The following is a 25,306-nucleotide window of genomic DNA, read 5'->3' as shown; positions in this document are numbered from 1 at the left end:
AACAATTTCTTAAAAACACCTTTCCGTGGCTAGGCTTGCGTCCACGCTTGATATTGTTATCTCTTTCAGAAGGGAATCCCTTGTTAATAATCATCATTGTAGTTTTCAAAGCATGTAAGATTTTAGTAAGAATAAGGATATTTTTAGGAGGAGTTCTTAATAACAAGGATCTATTGGTAACCGAAAGCTTAGATATCTTATAATCAGCGATATTCACGTTCCTGAGCTCAGCTGCGCTTTTTCTGTAAAAAAAAAAAAAAAAAAAGACAAACATTGTCTAGAGGCCCACACCCGCACACACATACAAGAACAATCGAAAATAAGGGCTATGTCTCATGATATGTCTCAAGGATAAAGTATCATAATTGTCCGTTATTAACAGCCGGTGCCATTTGCAAAGACAATAGATGGTTTGCGCGAAAAAAAGAAATACATATCTTGTTTCATTTCAAATTCAGTGCAAAGATATGCAAACTATTGGATACCATAATAGATGTTTTCGAGACAAGGAAAGACTATTTCGGAATACGAAATGACAAACTGATCCAAATAAAATTGCCAATTGAGTCGATAAAAAAAAATGATCTCATTTTGAAATTGCTGATACGCAACTTGATTCTCCTTTTTAGCATATGCATTTTTTCCCCTAAACCAAACAGAAATATTTGAATTGGTGTTTGTGCATGCCACAGCAGTCTTTTATGTTCTGCCGTTATTTCGCACAGTTTGCGCGATTCGCACAGGCGCCATTTTGCCATGCATGGTTTTCTGAGACAAATATTTTCCAAGACAAAGCGGACCATACCTTTCTACGCACGATTAGTAGCGACACAAATAAACATGTTCTTGCATAATGCTTTCTTGCTTAATGATTATCTTGATTCAATCTCGATGCAAGGTTAGTCATGTAATTCTCATTTATCAAAGCATGTAATTACTTAATTTCTGGTGTGTGTTTTGTTTTCTTCAACGAAATGCATCCGTCGATGATTGAGCACAAAACGATGCTCTCATATCCTCCTGGAATTCAATCTTCAACAGATCGTTTATTTCATCTGTTCTAAATCCTAGGGGTATGTCATGTATCACATTACCTGCAATGAGCAATGAGATCATTTCATTTGAATTGTCCTCCAGGTCCGTTTTATTTTTTTCTTTTCACAGACAATCGGCTACATCACAGTGATTTTCTTTTAATTTGGTGGAGATCTTTGACGAACAAAATGCGGGGGCAACTTTGAGCGTAATGTTGCCTCCTACGCATGCTGTAGCGGTCACTGTACTCATCAGACTGTGATCTGTGTATATACACAGTACTATTACAGGTTATTTTCACAATAAAGACTAGCAGTGTATTCGATTGTGAATAGTTTACGTTCCTGTTTCAATTTCAGCTTGACTTTGTTTCTGCATTTTTCCTTGAAAATCATACATGGATTAACAATTTACGTTCGAATTTGAACAAAATGTTTCATTTATAATGAATTAATTCACAGTAAAAATCACGATGATCTTTAAAGTGTTGAGAAATAAAAAAAAAAATACATTGAAGCCAAAGAAGTCAACAATGCACTAATGTGCCATCTCAGGCAGGTGCAGCCTCAGAAAAAAAAAAACACACACACACACAAGAAAAAAAAAAACCGCACACACAATTTGGCAATTTGTCATTTCACCTTGTTTTATGCTGGGAATGTGATGTAATAGACATCGGTGTTCATTCCGTTTTAAAAGGAATTCAGTAAAGACTTAGGTTAGGTTGAGAGGAGGCTCGTGATGATATGATATCACTTTATTCAATTCGCATACTAATCAAATATGATCGCTATGAGTGAAAACGTGAAATTTTAAGATTTTTTAATGTCCTACTTTCGTAACAATTCAATATTGCTCTATTTTATTCAATCGGTTTCATCAAAATCAAATTACACAAAGGGTATTTTCTTCTCTTAGGAGATGGGTGGGGTTAACAAGAATTTACACACAATGGAAACAATAATTAATAGCTGTGTGGCAGGTACCATGCGAGGTTTTTATGGCTAATATGGAGGCAGTTGTGAGTATATAAGTTGTCATAGTTACCGTAAGCATTTTCATCCGAAGCACATAGAAACATCTGTACGGAAAGAATCTCGGACATTACTTTTGATATTCTCAATCATGAGACACGTTGCGAGAAGAAAAAAACCGATAATAATAAGACACAATTCAACCTCTTGTATAGCCTTCTTGTCCAATTTCTCACATGGCTGTACCTTTCTATAGGCCTACTCATGACCATTGTCGAATATATATATATATATATATATATATATATATATATATATTGGTTATTTTCGTTCTCACCTGCCCAACTCATTATCTCATGGTACTCTATTATATTACAATTTGTCATGGAGGATGAAAAAAAGTATATAACACATAACAGCTGGGCTTCTGTATAATGCTGTTTGGTTCTTTCAGACGTCTTTCGCCGACTCATTATACCTTTGGGGTGAAGATGAACATCGATTCATTCCTAAAATTGAAATGGGGAATAGGGGAAAAAATCATTCACTCGTGTCTATTAATAGAAATCTTGGCTCCATTTAGCTATCGATGCAAAGGGCGTTTTTGGCGTCGAAATCAATGTCTCTTTGCAGCTCAGTGAAGCGCAATTTTTACCATGCTAGACGTCAGAATTCATTGATATTTCTGTTGACATAGAAACCAATTGAATTACTCAGTCGGTTGGCCCGAGGCGTAAATACGGTGTCCTTAAAAGGAAGATTTAACGGAAGGAAAAAAAGAAGAAAAACCAAAGTCCTCAGTGCGTTCCGTTGATTTGCTGCAGAATCTCTCTTTGAACTGACGTCTGATTCTTCTTTTTTTTGTGTGCAGAGAAAGGGAAGGGGGTGATGTTCACAGCGCAGTTTTTTTTTCTCGAGACAAAAAGAAACATTTATCTATAACCTTGTATGGATTTATTCAAACAAAGAGATATTGTTATTATTTATCGCTTTCTAAGAAGGTATGGTGCATCCCATGATCGCAGGATCTTAATTTTACCGCCAATGCCATAATTTCGCAGTTTCAATGTAGCTTCAGTCATAGGTGAAATTGGAATGATGTATATTGTATTCATGTGTGCTTGGGTCATTCTTTACATACATATTTTTGGACATTGTAACCTTTTTTAGAGCAACTTTAAAATACCACTGGCATTGTATGTAGCGTAACTGAATATGTTACTAACATCTTTATTATTACTATTTTGTTGTTGTTTCTTATCATTATCAACCGGTAAAGCGTTTTGATATAGGAAAAAAAGATTAGCTATTATGATAGGTGAGTCATTTTTTATGACTGTTGAGATACGCAGAGGTATATAATCACTTTGTGATGAGCAGTGGATACCGGCAAGTTTGAATGACAGATGGGACATACAGATTAACTCTGGCTGCGTTTTATATCTAACTTGAGAGAGAGAATCGCGTTTCAAAACGCGTTTGGAACGGTGTTTGAAAACATGGTTTGAAACGCGATTCTCGGAGAACATTGCATGCAGTTTTTGATAGGCATTATGCCGTGGCACACTAATGCCTTCAAAACTGCTAAGTGATAAAAACAAATATGAAAAACAGTTTCTTATCCGTTTTGAAGCTGATACAGCTATATACATTTTCTCCTTTTCTGTCAACATGGCGAAACTTTTTAACGTGCGTCCGTAAAGAGATTAGCAAGCTTTATGTGCGACGCGAACGTTAAGACGACGCTATTAGACCAAAAATGGTGTTCTGCACATGAGCGAGACAGCTGTTGTCCAACACGGGAGGAGGCGTCGCCTGAGCGTTTGCGTCGCAGATCTAAAGCTCGCTGTTATGTGGGAGTTGACATCGCTGAATTTTCCTGCCTATTTCTTACTGGGGGGGGGGGGGGGATATTGCATCAGATCTGCACAACATCAGAAATAAATTACCCCCTCCCTTAAAAAAAAAAAAATAATAAATAGATAAATAAATACAAAAAACTAAAAATACATAAATGAATAAAGAAAAAAGAAACTTTAATCTTCTCAAATGTGTAATCAAGTTACGAATCAGTTTATAGATTTAGCAGGAGAGAGGATTTGGGAAATTCCTCAGACTTAATACACACATAATATATGAATACCTATATGCGTGAGCGTGTATAAAGAACAATATCATAACTAAATATAAAGAACAATATCAAAACTATTTGTTCACTGTAGAGTTATCATTTCTTAAAAAACAGATTTTTGGTAAAATTATGTGGTTTTGCTTTCTTTTACTCCTAAACACTGTACGCTGTATCTCTTCTCTTCTTTCGAATTGTTCCTATTTGGGTATCCCGTGTTTTGTCCAAATTTCGTTTCTGTCTTGTTAATATTCCCATTGTCCTCTTCTCTCAAATGACATTGCAAGTACTCTGAATTTCACGTTATTTATTTTCGTGTGTATGTGTTTCATTCCTTCAGTGAAAAATAAGGGAGAACTGTTACAAACCATGTACATAATGCCCAGAGGCCGTTATCCAGGTCAAGCAATTTGCTCATCGGTAACGATTTCCTCCACTAATATACTTTAAGATAGACCATGAAATATATGTACGTATACAATTTACTTAATTTTCTATTTTATATGAGTACTCTTGTTCTTATTTTCATGTGAAAACTTTGAATCATCATACTGATTTCTTTCGTACAAGTGGAGAAATAAAACAAGCTGAAACCTAAAAAGGCCTCACATGGGAACACACAGAACTTTACGGCAATGAATAAATATGTTATAAATATATTATACATACAGTAGGACCAAATTGCTCTTAAAAGTTCTGATTTCCTTGATCTATCCGGATCAGTACGAAATAACACATTTTCCTGTTTCTAGTGACACGTTGCGTCCCATTTAATATTTCTTCTCTAATATTCGCATGGAGACACCCTCCTCCACCCAGTTTGAACTGAACTGAGAAAAAAAAAATGCCAGGAAATCAATACTAAATGCGCATGTGCGACACTCGATATCCTTCTGGTAATAATAATTGTTCTATATCCATAATAATTATCCACAGGTTATTCTTCAACCCCAGCAACCCTCAGGAGCCAGTGAGATGGATAAAAATAATTGTTCGCCAGCAGAGCAGAAAAGTTGCCCGCAGAACTGGCCCGTTCGGCAACCGGAAGAATAAGCGTACGGCTCATGTAAGTTGAATTTACTTGACAAGCACTTCTGCGTCCCTGGAAGGCGTAGAAGTGAAGCTATGTACCCCACCTCTAACCATGCCCCTACCCTCAACTTCATCTGTTGCATTTTGTTTTTGTCTAGCCAGTTGCCTTGTGGATTATATATATAATCCGTTTTCAGGAGATAACACAAACGTTTTACGTTGGAGATAAAATAAGACTCATTCTCTCAAAGCCATATATATATATATATATATATATATATATATATATCTACATGTATATTATATATATATATGTGTGTGTGTATATATATATTACATATTATATGTATATATATATATATATACATATATATAATATATATATATATATATACATATATATATATATATATATATATATATAAATCATGTATACATAAATTCCTTGTTCATTTTCTTCCCTTTCGCATTTTTTCATGGAGTGAATTGAAATTAACAGATCAGTGTCCCTTACAACACGATTGACTTGTTTATTTTCTTTAACTGTTGATTTGTACGTTAAAGTGTAAAGAGTTAAAACGAATGCGTGAGTGAGAGAAAGAGAGAGGGGGGGGGGGAGGAGAGAGGAAAGGAATGAATTCCCCGCAATCAAACGCCATCGATTGGCGGTCCCATGGAAATACCGTTAAGATTAAATAGCTGGTCTCCAGTGGGAATCGAACCCGGGTCAACATCGTCGAGTTTGACATTAACAAACCCGAATTCAATTATGTGAATGTAAGGGAGAGCTTTCTAACCTTTATACTGTTTTTCTTACTTGTTTGTCTTGTCTTGTCTTTTTTTTTTTGTGCTTTAAACTGTCAAAATGAATTCAAAGATAAAACTCCGAAAGTAGTCACCTCCGTTAAGAAGATTGTGGAGGATAGCGAATAGATTTGTTTCAAAGTCACTGTTTTAATGCAACACTTGCATATGTAACGCCCCTGCTTGTGAGAATAGAATGATGTCTAAGACCACGAAAAAGAAAAATGTGATTCTATTTCTCATTGTCTTCTCCTCGAAAGCATCTTGATCTCAATTTCTCATGAATTTCTCACATCTTCAATTGAAGATTGTACTGCCTATTCGCAAATTCTTGATTGCAAAGGAATAATCAGAAAATGTTACAAAATTACGTGAATTTCGTCATGTAAATGAAAGTTACAGCACGTTTTTTAAAGAAATATTAGAGATTTGTATCATTTCTCTTCCCAAAGACTTTATTATGAGAAAGATAAACGTTAGACACACGGTTACTGAAGCTACACTTAGTCTACAAATCGCATAAGAACAAATTGTATAACGCAAGTCTTAAAGATTAGGATGCTAAACGCATAAAGCTGCTTATAACAATTACACAAACGAACTTACAAATATCTTTTGCTGCTCTAAATATAAGTGTTAAATTGAAATCTTTGCCTCAGTAAAAGGTGAACAGAAGAAATCTGGAAGCATATTAACAGTATCTCAGGGGTAAAATAAAAGTAAACATTGCTGTGCTTAAACAAATGTTTCTCGAAAATTCATAACGGGACATAGTAAAACACAACTGTAACTCATATTTTGTTTATGTTAATGAAAAGCTGTCAAATCAATTTTTACCCAGTCTCACTCATTTCAAGAGTTTGATTTATGTCGGAATGTTGAATCCTTTTGTCTAAAAACGTCTTAGGAAATGATAAAAATATCTTTTCTGATCAAAACCTTTAACATCATATAGTGAACCCGATGATTATATATTTTTGTGTCATTAAACAATTTATCAATTGTTGTTGATCCGATTTATTATATCTTTGATATGCCACTTAGTACTTGTGTGTCGTTCTCAGTGAACTCAAAAGCAGCAAAGTGTCGCCGCTTGTTGACATATTCAGAATTAATGCGTTTCTTTTTCTATACCTTCAGTGTTATGGTTAGGTATCAGAAGGGATTTCCCCTATTTCTCCAACTTCTCAATATATGTAAATCTAATTCATGTTTCCTTGACTACCCTGCTTGTTTAAGAGATAATCCTCAAATTCCAGTTGCCTATTTAACAGTTACGGCATTTCATTCACTTGACAGATGAAAATTGATTCTATACAGTTAATTCTGCAGTTAAAAACTGCAGTTAATGCAGTTTTTGCTTCAGAGTACTATCCATACAACTTATCTTTTAAAAAGCTGTCATTTATTAGGTAGACCTATGTTTGTTTGTTTATTTGTTTTTTCATATTTCTATTTCTCTGCTCCTTTGTATGTGTGTTTATCTTTGCACGTGAAAAGTAGTTTTTGCAGGTATCGAAGTCTACATTTTTGTTTATGATAAAAATCACTATTCAGCACATTTTTCTTGAATAATACGTACCATTGTTTAAATATTATTTTGGCCCTACTTTCATTCATTCATACATTCATTCTTATTTTCATTTCCAAACAGTATACATTTATGTTATAAACGACAAAATAGCAGTACATTCCATGTAACATAATAACATAAAGAAATACATCTTATTTCACAGAAGACTTGAAATGAAAACAGAGGGGCTGCTAAAAAGCAAATTACCACGATTTAGATATACATTACTTACTAAATGTGTAAACCATAGCATATCAACGAGTACAAAAAAAAATGCACTTACTGTTATATCACTGATAACATGACGCATACACACACACACACACACATACACACTGAAGCAGAACAAAAAAGAAACAGAGGAAAAAAAACAAGTATTCAGTTACCCAGTAAAAAAAAAAGAAGAAGAAAATAACAAACAGCACAGAACATTAGGGAAAAGGAAGCAAATATATATATATATATATATATATATATATATATAGAGAGAGAGAGAGAGAGAGAGAGAGAGAGAGAGAGAGGGGGGGGGGAGTAGAAAGAATGAAAGGCAGTCTGCACGTCCACGATGCAGGGCGAAACACGAACAATTCCGAGTCAGACAGACAAAAGGTTATGGCGCATTTTCTCTTTCAAATACCAAGTTTATTTTCCTTAAAAGAATCAAATAAACTAAAACTCGATAATTTTGCGAGGATGATATTGATGATGATTGCTTATATCATAAAGGATTCGGTGGTTCACAAGATACAGCGTTGCGGGAAATGAGTGCACTCAATCGTAATTAGGATTCAGAACAACAAATTTCCGAGTATATATTTCATTGTTTGTTCCAAAACGAAGACTTATTTTGTAAACAATTCGCACGTAAAGATGTTCAGCGGATATGCTCTCAATTTAGGGGGATGCATGGAAGTATATACAAAAGATAGGGTCTGAAATCTAGAAGCAAATTAGACAGGCACATCACGGTAAGACAAAATACCTCCTTGAAGCTCGGAAGGAATATCTGTGATAAACAAAGTGTAGGTAATCAATTCACACTGCTTTGCCTTTTCTCATATCCTATTTGTGTAATCTCGTGCGTTGGTGTACCTGAGACTTTGCTAATTGGCGCGTTCAGTTCAATCACCCCCACTCTGGTTATTTCTATCGTTTTCTTAAAAATCTACACATCAATTTGTTCGGTTCTGCCTGTCCGTCTAAATCAATTTGTCAGTCAACAAATATTCTGTGAAGCGAATCGCTGTCTGTGATATTGAATATTCTCTAAATCTCCCCCTCTTTGTTATAAAAAAAATGAATGGAACTCCCCTGACGTTAGAAATTTGAACTTGGAATTGATCTTAATCATATTGGTTCAAGATACACACTGTAATAAAAAAAGGAACTGGCAGTGGCTTGAAAATGAATATCTATTTCTTTGATCTAGTTCGATTTGTTTTTGTGGTGGTCTCTTTCCAATAATAGATTATATGGAATACATTTTGAGGAATGGCCAAGCGTCTTGAAAAATAGATATAAAATTTCAAAAAAAAGCATGTTGTATTTTGAGTTCGAGATCTATAAAGCGAATCGATTCTGTCATTTTCATGATTGTATTGGTTTTATCGACGATCACTTTACTTGATAATGAAGTCTTACAGAATTTGGATAACTTTGCTTCAGAATATGACATGGGATGACATTTCCGTATCTGACCGATGGCCTGCGCGCGCACGCACGCACACACACACACACACACACACACACACAAAGAATGTATCATTTAATACCGATTCGTGCAAAAATCACGTTCCTAACATGTGACATGAAAAAAAAAAAATCTTTATCTTGCGAGTCTTGTTTTTCAAACCTTGCCCTGAAAAAAAAAAAAAAAAAATCACGGAGAAGATTTGACATCAATTTTCCAGTGACACAATACCCTCACGATATGCGCTCATCTCGCTTTGTGATAGACATTCATAAACTTGTGCTTTTTAATAGAAGAATGGTCAAAAGGAAGAACCGTGCGTGTTTGTGTGTTTGTGTGCGTGCGCGCGCGCACCTGTGTCTGCAATAGGTTTGTTTGAGCGAGCGTCTGTGTGTGTCTGTGTGCGTGTGTTGTAATGCTTATTAATACCACTTTGTAATACAACCTGTTTGCCTTTGCTTAGAGAGAACCCTTCTTTCTAAAGCGGTCATGCAGCAAGTTTAATCTAACAAATATGAATGGGTTACTTGATGGTTAATCCTCCATTCAGATATTTCTGTAATTTTGTGAACAGAAAGGCTTGACCTTTTATAAAACTTTGAATAGTTCCTGGCCGGATCTTCATAGTGTATAAGCTGATGCAACTCCCCTGAACACAAGAAATTATCTGCATCTCTTCTCTCACAGAACAATTACTTGAGAAACAACAGGGCTCAGCGGTTCAATTCGCAAAATCAGCTCTAGATCAAAAGAGCATTTTTTTTAACAGCCTATACTAGCAAAATGATTGCTTTTCCAATGAGTTGTGACCACTTGAAAAAGTTTGCCGTCTGCCAAATTCATTCAAAACCCATTCTTTGTCTTGAACAGGTTTGTTTGTGTGTGTGTGTGTGTGTGTATGTGTATGCATGTCTGTTCATTGAATCTTTGCTTGCATTGCATAGCTCATTTTGCGTCATCAGACCATGTTATTTCAGTGATGATGAAGATAAGGGTGATGATGATATCATGATATAATGATATTCCTCATATCGGGTCCCGTTCTTCACTCAATCTGTCGGAAATTAGGACTGACATATAGCTTGAAGAAATTTACCCACGTTTTCTCCTGGGCCCTTCTGTCTGCCTTAACGAGTTGAAAAGGCTCGGTCCTCCCAAAACCCTTTGTACTTTTCATTTCATGTACACGTACAAGGCATACACTAAAGAAAAACGAAACCAAATGCATTAACACTTACTAGTTGTTAAGACAAAGTGTACCCTCGGCTGCTATGGCGTGTTATTTTTTTTTTCTAATTTCATTTACTTATTTTTTCCTGCCAATCGTCTGAAAGACGACCCTTTAGGTTTTGTTTTGTTTTGTTCTTGTTTTTTGTTTTTGATGCCGTAAGTCGACAAAGTATGGAATTGAAATCCTGCGCGTCTACAAAACGATACCTGGTGTTGGTTGATGTTCTTATTTGTATCGTCTTTGATTATTCTGTATGAAAATTGTCTTCAAGCCTTTCATAATTCCTTATAATCACAAATGCGCAAAAAACCTCTTAGTTCGTGGCGAGCATATTGCGGCCAGTGCGAAGAGAGTTAACGCCAGTTGGCTGATGCCAGACCCAGCCAATACAGCATCAACACCAGGTTGAGACGAGACCTCCCCCCATTTACACTGACTCACTCGCTCTGTAAATTAGCTACCAGTCTATTGATCACAGGTTATCGAGCGACTGGCTCCGTGTTGTGCGACTCCTTCGTTATTACAGATGTCGCAGTTGTTAAATCATATCGATGTCGTTGCGTGATGATGTGGCTCCCTCTCATTTTCTCCCTTCTCTTCCTCCCTCCCTCTCTCTATCTCTCATTGAGCGTGTTTATACAGAGAAGCAAAATACGCGTTCATGCCGGCTCATGCCGGCTCATGCGAGAGGACCTCTCGAATTTTGCTCTGTATAAACACGGCGTATGCCGGCATACGCCGCCAAATGCGGGCTCATGCGAGAGGTTCCGTCCGCCACCTTTTGAGGTGGCCGATGCGAGAGGAGCCTCGCGTATTTTGCTGTGTGTTTATACAGACGACCGAAATTCGAGAGGTAACCGGAAAGCGTGTATTTTAATATCTGTCATGATCGAACCACGTCTTCTCCTTCTTACTGAAAAACTGGATTTCAATTGTTCATTTGGCCGGGTGGTTGTCAAGAGGAATGCTACAAGAATGATCTTCAAGCTTGGTGGTCCTGATGACTTTGCCGGTGCCATCTTGATTTTTTTTTTTTTCATTTTTTCCCATCATGCAACAAACTGCACTGCGAACGTGACCTATGCTTGACCCCAAAATTCGAGAGGTTCGGTTCAGCTGAGGTCCGCTCGCATCGGCTCGCATGAGCCGGTATTTTGACTTCTGTATAAACACGAGAAATAAGCGCTCATGCGGGAGGTAAAATACCGGCTCATGCGCGCCGATGCGAGAGGCTCCTGTATAAACACGCACATTCTCTCTTTACACTTTTCTGTCTGTCTCCCTGTTTCGTTCTTTCTCTCACACACACTTTCTGTGAGGCTCTTTGCAACAATACCTGGTGTACATCTTTCTGATCCGCATCGTCTGTAACAAATGCGAGAAGGTTTTGTGAGGAATTTCATAGCGCAATTTGCGCGCCGGCACCTGTTTGTGGAATGCAAAAAATGTTTCCAGTTCTGGTAACCTATTGGGCATAAGTGTTCTCCAGCGCACGTTGTGCACCTGTCTGACATCTTGAGGAATTTCGGTTGGTAGCGTGGATGGTGTGGGCGGATACTTTTCGACTATTTCACGTGTAGCACGCGTGTTCCGTCTTGAACCAGGTGAGATTCATATTATTGGAAATATCTAGATCTACACCTCCCTAACTTTCACTGAATGTTTGATTGCTCTGATTTGCCTGCTTGTAGAGTGCATAGATATTAGTTATGTTTTCGATCCCCCCATCGTTAAACAAGAAACTCAAGTCGCTTTAGCTCTTAACATCATGTTTATCATCACATATAGTCGCCAGCAAAAGCGCAATGCGGAGTGCAAAGCTACGGGGTTAATGTGAGATGCAAAAGGTAAACACTTTAGCATTGCTGAGAGAGAGATCAGTATAAACGATGTTGGCATTCAAAAGGCATTGTGTTGGTGCAAAGAGAGCTAGCTTCTGCCTGACAGCGGATCGATGCATTTTCTTTTCTATCACCTTCATTTCGAGGACTTTTTCTCCCTCTCATGACCACGCATTATTTTGCTGTAAACGAGGTGATTTAGGCGCGTTCGATTCCTCCGTTGAGGTTGGAGACGCCTAGATGCGTGGAAGATTTATCTTTGCATCTGAAAATTTGCCACAGAAAATTGCTGACATATTTTTTTTTAACTCTAAGTAAATAGAATTAAGTCAAATGTATATCTTCTATCCCTAAACATCTATTGAATTAAAATCAAAAAGAAAAAATAGAACATGACTCATCTTGTTATTTTAGGACCGGATCCTGAGGCTTTAAAATGTTCAATGACAACTTCTGTATTGGTTCTTGTGTGCATAATATCTGCATTGACAATGTCATATCAAATAAGACAGTGATGTGTGAGTGTATGTTTTTGTGGTTATCTACATAATATGCATGAAATATATAGTTATTTGTGTCTGCCTTATAGTATTCGACGATGCGGCGCCTATTTCATGTTCTTTCACACGAGACTATTATATCCAGACTACCACTCCATTCCATCAAAGCGAAACACTAGAAAACAATTATCGTAATATGTTGTCAGTGATTGTGTAAGCATATGGGGGGGGGGGGGCTTTTTGACACCTGTCAAAACATACAGATCAGATACCAATCTTTTATTATTTGGAAAAGTATCCATCATGCATAATATCCACTAATCTGTGTACATGTGTCTAATGATTAGCTTAGTACTGTTTAGATGCCTGTTATATACACATATGCATAAATATTATGTAAAGCTCATACAATATTACGCATTCATGTAGGCCTATATAAATATACATATTAACACGGGTGTGTACATGTTGTGTGTACGCGTATGTACGTTTGTTTGTGTGTACATGTGAGAGAAGAAAATGTCCTCTCGCTGTTCACAAGTATAACCACTTCTGTTTGTTGACGGTGTAATTCAATCCCCCACGGAGTTAATTAGGCGAATTGGTCTTTGTCTAATCGATTTTCTGTGTTACAGGGTAATTCAGTCGGGTACGCTAATGGAACGAGCATTTATCTCGACACTTTACAGTGGCCCGACAGATTCATTACCTAACGATAAACTTTACACGTCGAGTACCTGGATCGTATTAGGAGCCATAACAGTTCCAGGATCTTATCGTGTGTAAAACGCCCGAGTCTCAATCTGGAGAGAGACATATTTATATTTCGTGGCGGGACTCTGAAGCCGCACTCTGCAACCACCCCGCCTTGTCCAAACCAGCTCTTCGATTTCTGGCACATGCGTTATCCATCAAAATAGTAAAGGGGGCGTGATATTTTATTGAGTATTGTTTTAAATCTCGACCCAATTCTGCCTAATCTCCTGCCTAGGCCATGATTGATGTATTTGTATATGCCGCAGTCGCTGGGAGCGAGAGTCGCATGTTTTTGTTGTTTTAAGACTTATTCTTTAATCTTGCGGGGATGGGGGTTGACATACATAGTGGTTTGATTCAAGCTTATAGAATAGTTTTGATGATTATTACTTGTGGAATCATGTAGCCAAACTGGCACCTACTGTGCATAACATTCTTTGTTTCTCCTTTGCATGTCCATTTACACACAAGAACCTTGCTTAAATGGGGAAAGCAAGTACACCCTATTCCCTTCTTTTCCATTTGCACATTAATTTAAAGAAACAACAATTTCCCCTTTTATTGAAATGTATAGTTGTGTGTCAACAAAGTAAGGGTGCTTCAATTTCTGCCAAACCATATCCATTCGCATGACGCAATTCAGTTTAATTACACAATCAATACAGCGTTTCATATCAACTTCCCCCAGTGCAAAGCTATCTGGGAATTCAATTACGGGTACTTGTAAGTGTGAGCATTTGTGTGTGCTCATTTTTGTTGTTACTGCTGTTGTTGTTTTGTGTGTGTTTTTTGCCTACGTCTGTTTTCAAGTTTGCGTCTGTACGTGATCTTAAATGGATATTTATATAAAAAATACCTGAAAATGTTATAACGTACAAGTAACGAGACACACAAATGGATACCGTTTGCTATCTACTGCAGATGGTAACCTACTGAGCATAATTTCATGAGCTTTCGCGTACGATAGCATACGACATTAGTAAGCTTAAGTAAAATCAAAGCAAATAGTAGCCACTGTGCTTAATTATCCTTTCATATGGTTAGGTGTCTATTTTTCAACAAATGTTTTTGCTGTTGTTTTTGGCAAACTAAATCTTCAGACATAATCCTTGTCTCCATTGAGTGTTAAGGATTAACTGCATCTAGCGAAAACAAACCTTTAGAAAACGTGAGCTGACAAAATCAGTTGCGTATTAAAGATAATCAAATCTCATGCACGATGAAATTTCATTTGTATTATGTCAAATCGTCTGGTCAACAACTTCCTCTCAAGAATATACCTACAATTTCGCATTCACTGGCTGTAAATTTCCTCGTTTATTAAGTCTGGTTTTCTCATGCTTTCAAAGTGACATGTATGTAAATGTACAATAAGTTAAAAAAAAACTAAAAGATTAGTTTATTTGGGTCAATAAGTTCTCCCCTTCACATCAATCAACGACATTAACCTTTAATCGCTAGAATCACTGAGAGGGTTTAATGAAGGGAAAGGTGAGATTCATACAACGTTTAACAGACACCTCTGTACACTGTGTGACCGATTGGGTCGGAAGTAGCGCGTTGCTTAATGATCACTACCATCGGCGGGCGATGCTGCCACCTAGGGTGTAAGTATGAGGCTCACATGCATGCGTTTTCACCAGCCCTCGCCACAGGATCCGGAAGCTCTCGGGATAAATATAGCTCTCGCAGGCTCTTCCAGGGCGTAAAAACTGTCACTTTGGCAGCGGAAAGAGTGTATGTCCGGGAGAGGGAAGGGAGAGAGGGGGTTGGAGCGCCAGGGAATGGGAGTATAGAAGAGTGGAAATGCGAGACAGTGGGTGAGTAATTCTATAGGTGCAAGGCGATAATGTGGAGCTGTGTGCACATGATGTGGAAAGATTGGAAATTAAAAGTAACGCGATCCTCTCTATGCTAATGCAGCTCAAGGAAAATTTCCACCACATGATACAATTGTTGTTTCCTTTGTTTTTGTTTTACTGCAGAATACTCTATGTCTCACAAGGATTCTTGTTGACAGATTCCATGAGAAAAAAAAAAATCAGTAAAGACATCACAAGACTTTCAAACCTGTTCTGAAGGTTGTCGCCTTCTCCCCCCCCCCCCCAACATAATCATGACGTTACTTTTTTCAAGAATGGAATGGCTTGTCGGTTGTCCTTCCTGAGTCCTCCAATAATGGCAACCAACTAAATCATCGGCTACAAGTTATTTGCCTAAAGAAAAGACGTCATCATCTTTCTATAAATCTTTGTATACTTAATTTGCATTTGTGTGTGTGTGTTTGTGTGTGTGTGTGTGTGTAGAAAGACTTTCCTCCCGAAGTTCTAATATTTGAAACATTACGATAGTGTAAACAGGGTGCACGGTGCGCCCGATCTTCGACCTACGGTTGGATCGAAATGTTCATGTTCTCCTGTGCTTGCCACGGGAGTTGAAAAGGAAATACCTCCCGGAAATTCTGAAACATGAAACCATCGAAGCGGGACGAATTGCGTCAGATTCGTTATCAAATCAGTTTAGGGAAAGTCTTTTTTTGTGGAAGGGGAGGTGCGTCAGACCAGAGATAAATACCTAACAATTCTTTGTTTAATCTGTTTAAAAAAAAACAATGTATTGTACGTAATAACAAATGAGATATAAATCATTTTGATTTGTTTTTGAGGCTAAATATCTGTCAATTTCCTGATGGCATTGTGCGGTTCCATCGCAAAGGGATAATCGCACAAGTCATAACGATGCTAAAGATTCCAAAGACTGAACAGGAAATATGTTGATAAAAAAAAAAAACAAACAAACAAGGGAACGCTCTCATATCATCGCCGCCCATAACACAGTGAGGCAACTTTCCCCGGGATCGATGTCATACATCTTGTCAACAAACGATGTAGTCACCGCGCATTACTCACTGGCCATGATCTCCTGACTAAGTGAACGTAATCACCGGCCGCCTATTGGCTCTAATTGCGTCTGGGATAATTGTGTGTGCGTGCGCGTGCTTGACTTTGGAGACCTGCATGACTTCAACGTTGCAACATGGAAATGACCTCATGCATGTACTGGCTTGACTTCGGGTTCGTGACGAAACGGTGACTGTACATATTAGGGAACACCTTAAAGAAACTTTGCAGAGGTGATTTAGGAGAGAGTGAATCAGAAATGTCTGTTTAAACGGTTTGCACTCTAACTTTTTCTGTGGAATTAAGTGTCACAATATTACAAAAATAACTCTGTTATGCAAGCTTGCAGCGTATTTTCGGAAACGGCAGATTTCGGTAAGACAATGAAAGCAACACTGATTTTCATCACCAGTCCACGTAATACATTGAATACTGTTTCTTGTTAGTGCTGTGGGCTACTGATTTTATTGAAAGTATAGTTTCCGCGACATAATTTTTTTTTTTATACAACCGCTTGATTTTGAAAATAATTGTTGATTCGAATACGACGAAAGTTTGTAGGTTTTCTTAATACCATACTTTCTTACAAAGTATTTTTTCTCATGATAAAAAAGCTTTATCTGCAAATTCATCGATCATGTGATATTGAAATCAAAGGGTGAAATAAAGCAAGTGCAAAACATAATGAATCTTGATGAATCTTGACCGTATATAACATAGTTCATTAAGGAATGCATCAAACTAAACTGTGATGAATGTTTTGGTAAGTTTTTACAATCACATTTTCTCACAGCTCACGTACAGGATATGATTCATCTTGACTTTTCTCCGGCTACGTCTAGTAATGAAATAAAAAAAAAACAACTAAATCATTAATAACTAATCACGTCAGCAGGGAAATCATCCTATAACCGGTTTTATGCGTTGCGCAAGTGTTGCGTAAATTGGTTGTGCTTATGACAGTCATTTGGAGAAGCATGACACGTTTTGGTCTCAATATTCACGGACAAGTTAAGGGGAATCCCAGAGCTTGAGTTTGATAAACGATTCAATACTGAATCATCTCTGATCTCATTACTTGTTCCCCTCCCATCCCTCCCTCCCCTGTACAATGGATATATCTTATCTCTCCCCTATCCAATCTTCGTCTCTCTCTCTCTCTCTCTCTCTCTCCTATACACTGGAAATATCTTATCTCTCCCCTATCTAATTTTCGTCTCTCTCCTATAATGATGATGATAATAATAGTAATTACATTTATATGGGGCTTTATACGGGTGTTTCTATACACTGGGTATATCTCATCTCTCCCCTATCCAATTTTCGTCTCTCTCTCTCTCTCTCTCTCTCTCTCTCCCTCTCTCTCTCCTATACACTGGGTATATCTCATCTCTCCCCTATCCAATTTTCGTCTCTCTCTCTCTCTCTCTCTCTCTCTCTCTCTCCTATACACTGGGTATATCTCATCTCTCCTCTATCCATTCTTCGTCTCTCTCCTATACACTGGATATATCTTATCTCTCCTCATCCAATCTTCTCTCTCTCTCTCTCCCTCCATCTCTCTTTCTGTCAATCTCTTTCTCTGCTATATCAGAATCTTCCTTATCTGTTTCATTTCCTCTATTTTTTTCTCTCTCCCTTTTTCTCATCGTCTGACTGATGAAAATCTTTAGCATATTTTCTCTTCCTTCTCTTCTACTTTTCCTCCCCCCCCATTCTCTCTCTCTCCCCCCACAAATCCACATAATGAATAATCTTGGTATTTCTCCAGTATATCCCCCTTTCTGTTTCTGTCTATATCTCTCCTTCTTTGTCCGACAATCTGTATTCCACCATCAGTCTTCTCCCTTTTCTCTCTCCCTCGTTCTCTCGAGAGACATCTAATCTCTCTCCCTTCCTATTTCTTTGGTGTTTTTCTTGCTTGTGAAAACTGACCTGAAGAACAGCTTGCTTGCTGTTGAGACCTATAAGTGCCGCTTAAACAGTGCTGTGCACTAAATAAATAAAAGACCTGGAAGCAATAAAAAAATATATATGTATATATGAAATGAAAACACCCCAGCAGTGTTATATTGTACGCACACAGCATGCATTCGAGGTGGTTTGAATAGTTGCGATTGCTTCGTGCAACTCCGCTGTATAAAGATATTCTGCGAATTCGGGAATACTGTGTAGGAGTTGTTTTTTTTTTCCCTCTCTCTCTACCTTTTATACTCTTTGCACGTTGAACCTTTGTAAGGCGATTTGAATGAAACGCATTCACGGTTTAACAGACGTTTTCAAGCGCTCGTGTCATCATATGAGCCAAGGTCATACGTGTGTGTCTAAATTCAAATTCAATCCTGTGTACACAAGTGCCTTATTAAGTATATATGTAAACATACTTTTATGAATGTCTATGTTTACAAAATATATGCACATGCGTATAGAATTACTTTGATGTATACCCAAATACAAGTGTATGGCCTTGCAATGTATATGCAGATAGATATTCAGATAGTTGTCTATGAGTAGCTTCACTAATACGGTATGCTTGAATGAAAATGTTTGCAAGAGTTCTGTGTGGAAATGTTTATTGCATTTATCAGGAGAGGGATAAAGGTTTATGTTATAAGAAATTGTTTGTTTTTGGTATGTGATTTCATCATATTCTTTTTTTTTTCATGAAACTTGTGAATATTCATAGTCATAGCGTCTTCTGTCGAAAATACTCCAGTGTAGGGACTCACATGCAGGTAATCATATAGGCATTATTTAGATACATTTCCATTCATACATATCCATGTGAACATGCGTGAATATGAATATGGATTATAAGGTGGTTTATATATGAAATATTTGTATACACACACACTCACACACATCATATACTAATATACATGCGTGGTAGTGTATAGTGGTAGAGTTGTATGGTTTGCCGCGGTACCGTGGGCGACTATGTTTACGATTACTGAAGAATAAGAGAATATTCAACGTTGAAGTGTCTTGCCCACTCGCCTGGTGTTAGTAGGCATGTAGGCCTATCCTTTATCGTTGCTATTGAAAGAAAACTGCCATTTTCATCTGCCTTGTACACTGAATTCTTCGCCTATGTAGCGTTATGAATGTCCAAGTTGGAGGAATCACATATGGTACAATGGTTAAACTGCAATCTTTGATTGTGTTATCAAACACGCGTCTTGTTCACCCACTCACGAGACTCCTGCCTTTTATTTGTCATTTTAAGGCAGTCGCAAAAAATGCAAATATACAAGATAACGATTCAAAGATAGTGTATTTGTGCTTCTATTATTCGCCTTTCTGATGGGCGCCATTCATTCGAAGTGATTAGGCGAGTATTGAAGAGATTTTGCCATGAATCCGTGGCTATCTTGCATTCAAGGATATAAACAGCACGCGAGAATAGTCTCTTAGTTAGAAAATATGCATCTGTTTATCAGCACACCCACTTCAAAAACTCGTCGAATATAAAGGTAATCAAAACGCTTCGTTCTCGTGCCTGAGTTGTCCATCGTTTTGACGACACTAGTGACCTTGTGAAAAAAAAAAATCCCTTGAAGAACCGCGTGCTGAGTGGCGCACAGCTGCTACGGGTCTCCATCTTTCTAAGGGAAAGTGGGAGTCTATCTTATAGGTGTAAATTTGATTGTCAAAGAGTATAAGAAGAAAGTATAAAACAAAAGAAAAATAACTCAAAGCTTAGACATCATCAAAGATCCATGACATTTTACACCTTTGTTTCCTCAAGCAAAAGAGCATTGATGTTCTGTAATTGTGTCCTTAATTAGTGAGAGAGCCTGGAGAAAATAACGAGTTGGCAATGGGCAGAAGGTACTTGAAAATTAATTTCTCAGGTTCTTATGTTGCTAATTTCCTTCTCTCTGTGTGTGTTAATATCATTATAAAAATACAATCACGTAATTATATTCTTACTGTACGTCTGGGTGACAAACATCTTGTCAAAATATTTACTTTTTAAAGTGGTAACTCTGTTTCGGAAAACTGTCCCTAAAACTTCTGTTTTGCATTGAGCATCGACGTGTAGAGTCCATCTTTGCATTCATCAAATCATTTTTTCTTTGGTTATTTTGTTTTTGTAGAGTTAAAAATCGACGGTTTGGATTGCACTATTCAATCACCCAGGGGATTTTCTGTTCTCGTGGAAGTATATTATTATGGTCATGAATATAATACTCGGATATCAGATTAGAAGATGACATGTCACCAAGCCTACGTTGAAAGTTTAAACCCTCTCGATAATTGGAAAATGTTTGTTACTCTCTGATGAAAAGAAGAAAATGAGACAAAAGAAATGTCACAGTACAGAAAAAAAAAAATCAAACACTTGAGAGCATACAACTACTGTCGTGTCTCCGCCGGCATTGCCCTCGCAGTTAAGATAATAGACATCTCAGATGAGCTTACATTCACATGGTATGGTGTCTGCCAATCTAACAAACAGAAGCTAAGTAGGAGGGGAAACGAAGAGGTGGGGGCGTCTCAGCTGAGGCCGGACCGCGCGATCAAATAAAATTTCGATCCGATTTTGACTCTCCACACTGCGCGCGGAAATGTCAATACCGATATCTATACCCGCTCTAAAAGTCAGTTCGTGTGGCTCATCATGCGCGCACGACAGCTGCACGGACGAAAAATTCTAAAACTGTTTTTCTGGCGGGGGTTGGGGTCTCTTTACGCAGCGTAAGCAATCGATAGCATGGTAATTAACATCTTTCGCTCAATTGGAAGAAGTTTCACAGTTCACAGCCTCGAACAAATAAGAGAATTTTTTTTTTCTCGAAGAATTCCTGACAATAAAATGAAATATTCACGTCATCTACCAAAACAGGAGGCAGGAATTAGTGACTGACTTAGTCATTACTGATATTACAACAGAAGATCTAAAGGTCGCTCTTAATAAGTATAACTGAACTACTTGCTTAAACACAGTGGTGTTATTGGGAATTTCGAAAAGCTGATATGCTGCAATGAAATAAAGCTTCTATATAAGTAAACGAAGTGCAAGACGTTGTCAATGCGTAATGGCTCAGCCGAGTAAGAATATTCAGTTAGAAGGTAATGACATTGAAACCGCAATAACACTATTCTAAAATGGCAGAGCAACATTCACAGATAAAACTTCTTTTGAATTTGAACATTTTGATTTACTCTATTTACAAAAGAAAAAAATACACTGTATAATAACAATTGTCGTTTCCTTTGTTACCCTGATAAGAACTCGTGTTGTCTCTCGGATGTATACGTGGCATCACGGATTTGATAACAATTCATTATGAACGAAATTAACACCGAATGCATCTTTCCATCTATGAGTATACCAGATTTACCTCACAGTTGGTAAATGAATGTTATCTTATTTGTCGATGCTTCTACTTATTTTTTGCCCTGTTTCAAGTGCTTTCATACACACGCACACACACACACAGCGATACAAAACCAGTTAAATAAACTTTATTCATAAAGGGCGAACGCGGGATTTCTGTATAGCCTACTCTTATTAGATTATTTTCTTCTTGAAACCCCATTACAGATTTTTTACTAAATCTGGCTTGTGTTACAAGTAAGTAGGCCTACATTGGTAACTGTGGTTTCGGATCTGGAGGTGCACTCCTCGGAACCAGGCCAATATTTACATGGGGCCAATTTTTACATTTTCGTCTTCGTTTTGAAAAACGCATGGTCAGATTTTCACTAAAGTTGACAGGGTATTATCGTATCAGTGGTGACAAATTATTTGCAAAAATTTTGTGCAAATTGGGCCCCATGCTCCATTTTAGAGTCCTGGGGAGCAAACCCCCCAATTTACAGTATTTCAGCCTAAAAAGTCTATAAAGCCAGAAGTGATCTGAGTAAAAACATATTAGTGACTGTATTTTCAAGTTTGTTTAGGGTAGATTCAGGGAGACCCCCTTGGAACCAGCACCAAATGGACACCATGGCCCCCTAACGCTCACAAAGCCTCCAAGCTTCGTATTTCTTCTTACGTATTCTGCGAGAATGTGTGGATTGTGAAATTGCGTTACAACTTACATGAGCGCAAGACCCACTGGGTCTCTTGTTTAAGCACAAGAGTTTCGCAAACAGCTTTGCAGATAGAAATCCTTATACGATATTATAAGCTAGGGCCCCGTTTCATAAAACTTGTCATCAATAACAAGTTACCATAGTTGTTACAAGCTACTGAAATCCTTCATTGCATATGATTGGCTGAGAGCAAATTTGTCATAGAAATGTGGCAGTTGTTACTGATAACAAGTTCTATGAAACGGGACCCAGCAGGGTTGAAGACATATGCCTTGAAACTAATAACAGTGGTGGACGGAACATTGCTGCCATCAGGTTTCCAAGGCTTTGAATTAATTATAAAAAAAAGTAAGTGTTCAAGCACAAGAGTTTCGAAAACAGCTTTGTAGGTAGAAAGCCTTATACGATGCACTAACCTGCAGCAGGGTTGTAGACGTATGCCTTGAAATCAATGATGGTGGTGGACGGAACATTGCTGCCATCACGTTTCCAAGGCTTTGATTTAATAAAAAAAAAAAAAAAGAAAATGTGATCCTTTACAAATTTTTCCACTGAATTGATTTTACAGTAGATAGATAAATTAGTATGAAACATTTATAGCTGCATGCAGAATTGAAAACTGCAAAGAGATGATAATAATCTTTCAAAAATATACCGGCAGATATCACAGAAATCATTTTGGCAGATATAACATTTCTCTCCCCCCCCCCCCCCACGTCTGTAGATCTAGAGTGTCATTCCACACCACCGTTGAATCTACTTTGAAGTAGAATTACGCGTAAGGAGCAAAGGAAGTGTCGTTGAAATATGATAGTTGAACACTTATGGAAGTTTAAAGAGTCAAATATTTTCACTTCCAAAGTGTGACATTGGTCTGCCCTATTATTCAAATTGGTCACCACATATGCAAATTAGCTGACGTAACAATGTAATAATTTCATAATTTACCATTTGCCTCGCGCACCAAAGAAATACAAAAAGATAAATACTTCTTAATGTTTTGGGGTGTTTTTGTTTTTTTTTTTTTTTTAGCAACTACAACCCTTCCCCGTAACAATCATGACTCCTATAGTTCAGCAAAACAGACACAAGGACAAGATGATTTTTTTTTTTATGCCCAAGGGGGTGGATATTCATTGAAGATTTGTTTGTAGGTCAACGAGAGACTTGAGAGGAAATGACATCTTGACTTCATCTAATTTCCTTGTGGTTGCTATCACGGTGTCGTAAAAACGTGTGAAGTTCAATCTAATAAGAACTTCTTCTTTTTCTCCTTCTTCTCCTTCTTCCTTTGAAGCTCGAGTTCATGAAAAATTTCCCACGCAATTCGTGTAGGCTTACTCTATCATTTGAATTCAGCTTCATCACAGACCGGAAATGCATTACGATCATTATTCAGTGTAATTATTCAATGTAGTTCACCTTTATGTATGTAGTAGATAACATATGCCTTGCCTTAATGAGAACATGTACATGATGTGTAATCACCGAAGCGGTCGAAAGGATCCAAATCACCAGGTAAAGGCTGTAATCTTCAGTCAAAAAAACTGTACAGTATTTACCATGTCATGTCACCATGTCAATGACTGGGCGTTCTTTGTATAAAAATCCACCTGAAATGGTAATGACGGTAATCCTTGCTTTGGTATCGACATTATAGATGAAGACACGATAAGCTCGAGGGAGGATGTTTACGTAAACATTCTTCGCTGGTTCGTTTGCGACTCGCAGACTGTCAGCTGACTGCCCCTCAGCGCGGGACGACATTACAAGGTTACCATACACTGGGGGCGCATCGCACGACCAAAATCGATTCCCGCCACCACCGCGTTGACTGGTTCTCATTTTTGAAACGCGGGGCAGCATGCCCTAACCTATCACATTGCGGTTATTTTGACAATAAAAACAAAAGAGGAAACCGCAAAAGAGAGAGAGAGAGCGGGAGGGAGATAGACCTGTGTTTTTTATCAGAAGCCACCCCATGCCCCCTGAATGAAGGTTCAGTGAATACCCTCCGGTTTGATCTCGTATACAAGTGAGTGGAAGGGTTTATCGTGTGGGAGAACGTAGTCTTTTTGAGTTGGCTTGTCAATCAAAGAGCTTGGTTTTTCTATAAAGCGTCCTAAAAATGATTGAGAATATTTACCGACTGTCGACTATCTGATATATGCCCGGTTATTTTGATTTTGATTAGTTATATTTTTGTTCTGAAGTTACGAATTTATGACTATAGAGCAATTAAAGAAGTCTCGCTTCTGTCATAAAAAACAAACAAACAAACAACTGCGCGATCAGGATGAGATATGAACATAGGGCTTTTACGCTGTAGGTTCTTATGGCGCTTAATCTGATAGTTTTCGACAACAGAGATACGACAAAGCTTATTTTCCCATTTATTCCAGATCAACGTAACCCCTACAGAAGGCAGAGATGTAGACCAATTGTAATAAACAGTTATGAAAAAGTTTTTTTTTTTCGTGTGTTGATAAAATGTTGACGAATCAAACCAGAACTGACATCAAAGATATCCTATGACATTTACATCGTTGAAAAGGGATAAAACTTCAAAGAACCGTAACATTTGAAGCAGTATCAGTGAACCCAAACTTATATCGTACGCTGACATTTTCTTTGCCGTAGGAGAATACTGAAAAATTATGAAAATAGTTTCACATCTATTACCTTGTAACTAATTTCCCGGAAACATAGCCTAAGCCCACTCACGACATCTGAGCAAATCATTTTGTCTATCACTACTCGAGAAGTAATATGGCGTCTCATCGATCACGTACGAAGT

General features: G+C 37.6%; 1 protein-coding gene across 1 annotated transcript in view; it reads left to right on the top strand.

Moving 5' to 3' along the window:
- The window catches only part of LOC140228456 (uncharacterized), a 116,137-nt gene that overhangs the window by 51,970 nt on the left and 38,861 nt on the right, over nucleotides 1-25,306 (top strand). The window contains exon 2 of the mRNA XM_072308672.1: nucleotides 5,074-5,203. Coding sequence (XP_072164773.1) covers nucleotides 5,074-5,203 — 130 coding nt within the window. The remainder of the gene's footprint in view (nucleotides 1-5,073; nucleotides 5,204-25,306) is intronic.

The sequence above is a fragment of the Diadema setosum genome, chromosome 5 (genome assembly GCF_964275005.1).
Source record: "Diadema setosum chromosome 5, eeDiaSeto1, whole genome shotgun sequence".
Lineage (NCBI taxonomy): Eukaryota > Metazoa > Echinodermata > Echinoidea > Diadematoida > Diadematidae > Diadema > Diadema setosum.
This window is presented reverse-complemented; position numbering and strand designations above follow the sequence as displayed.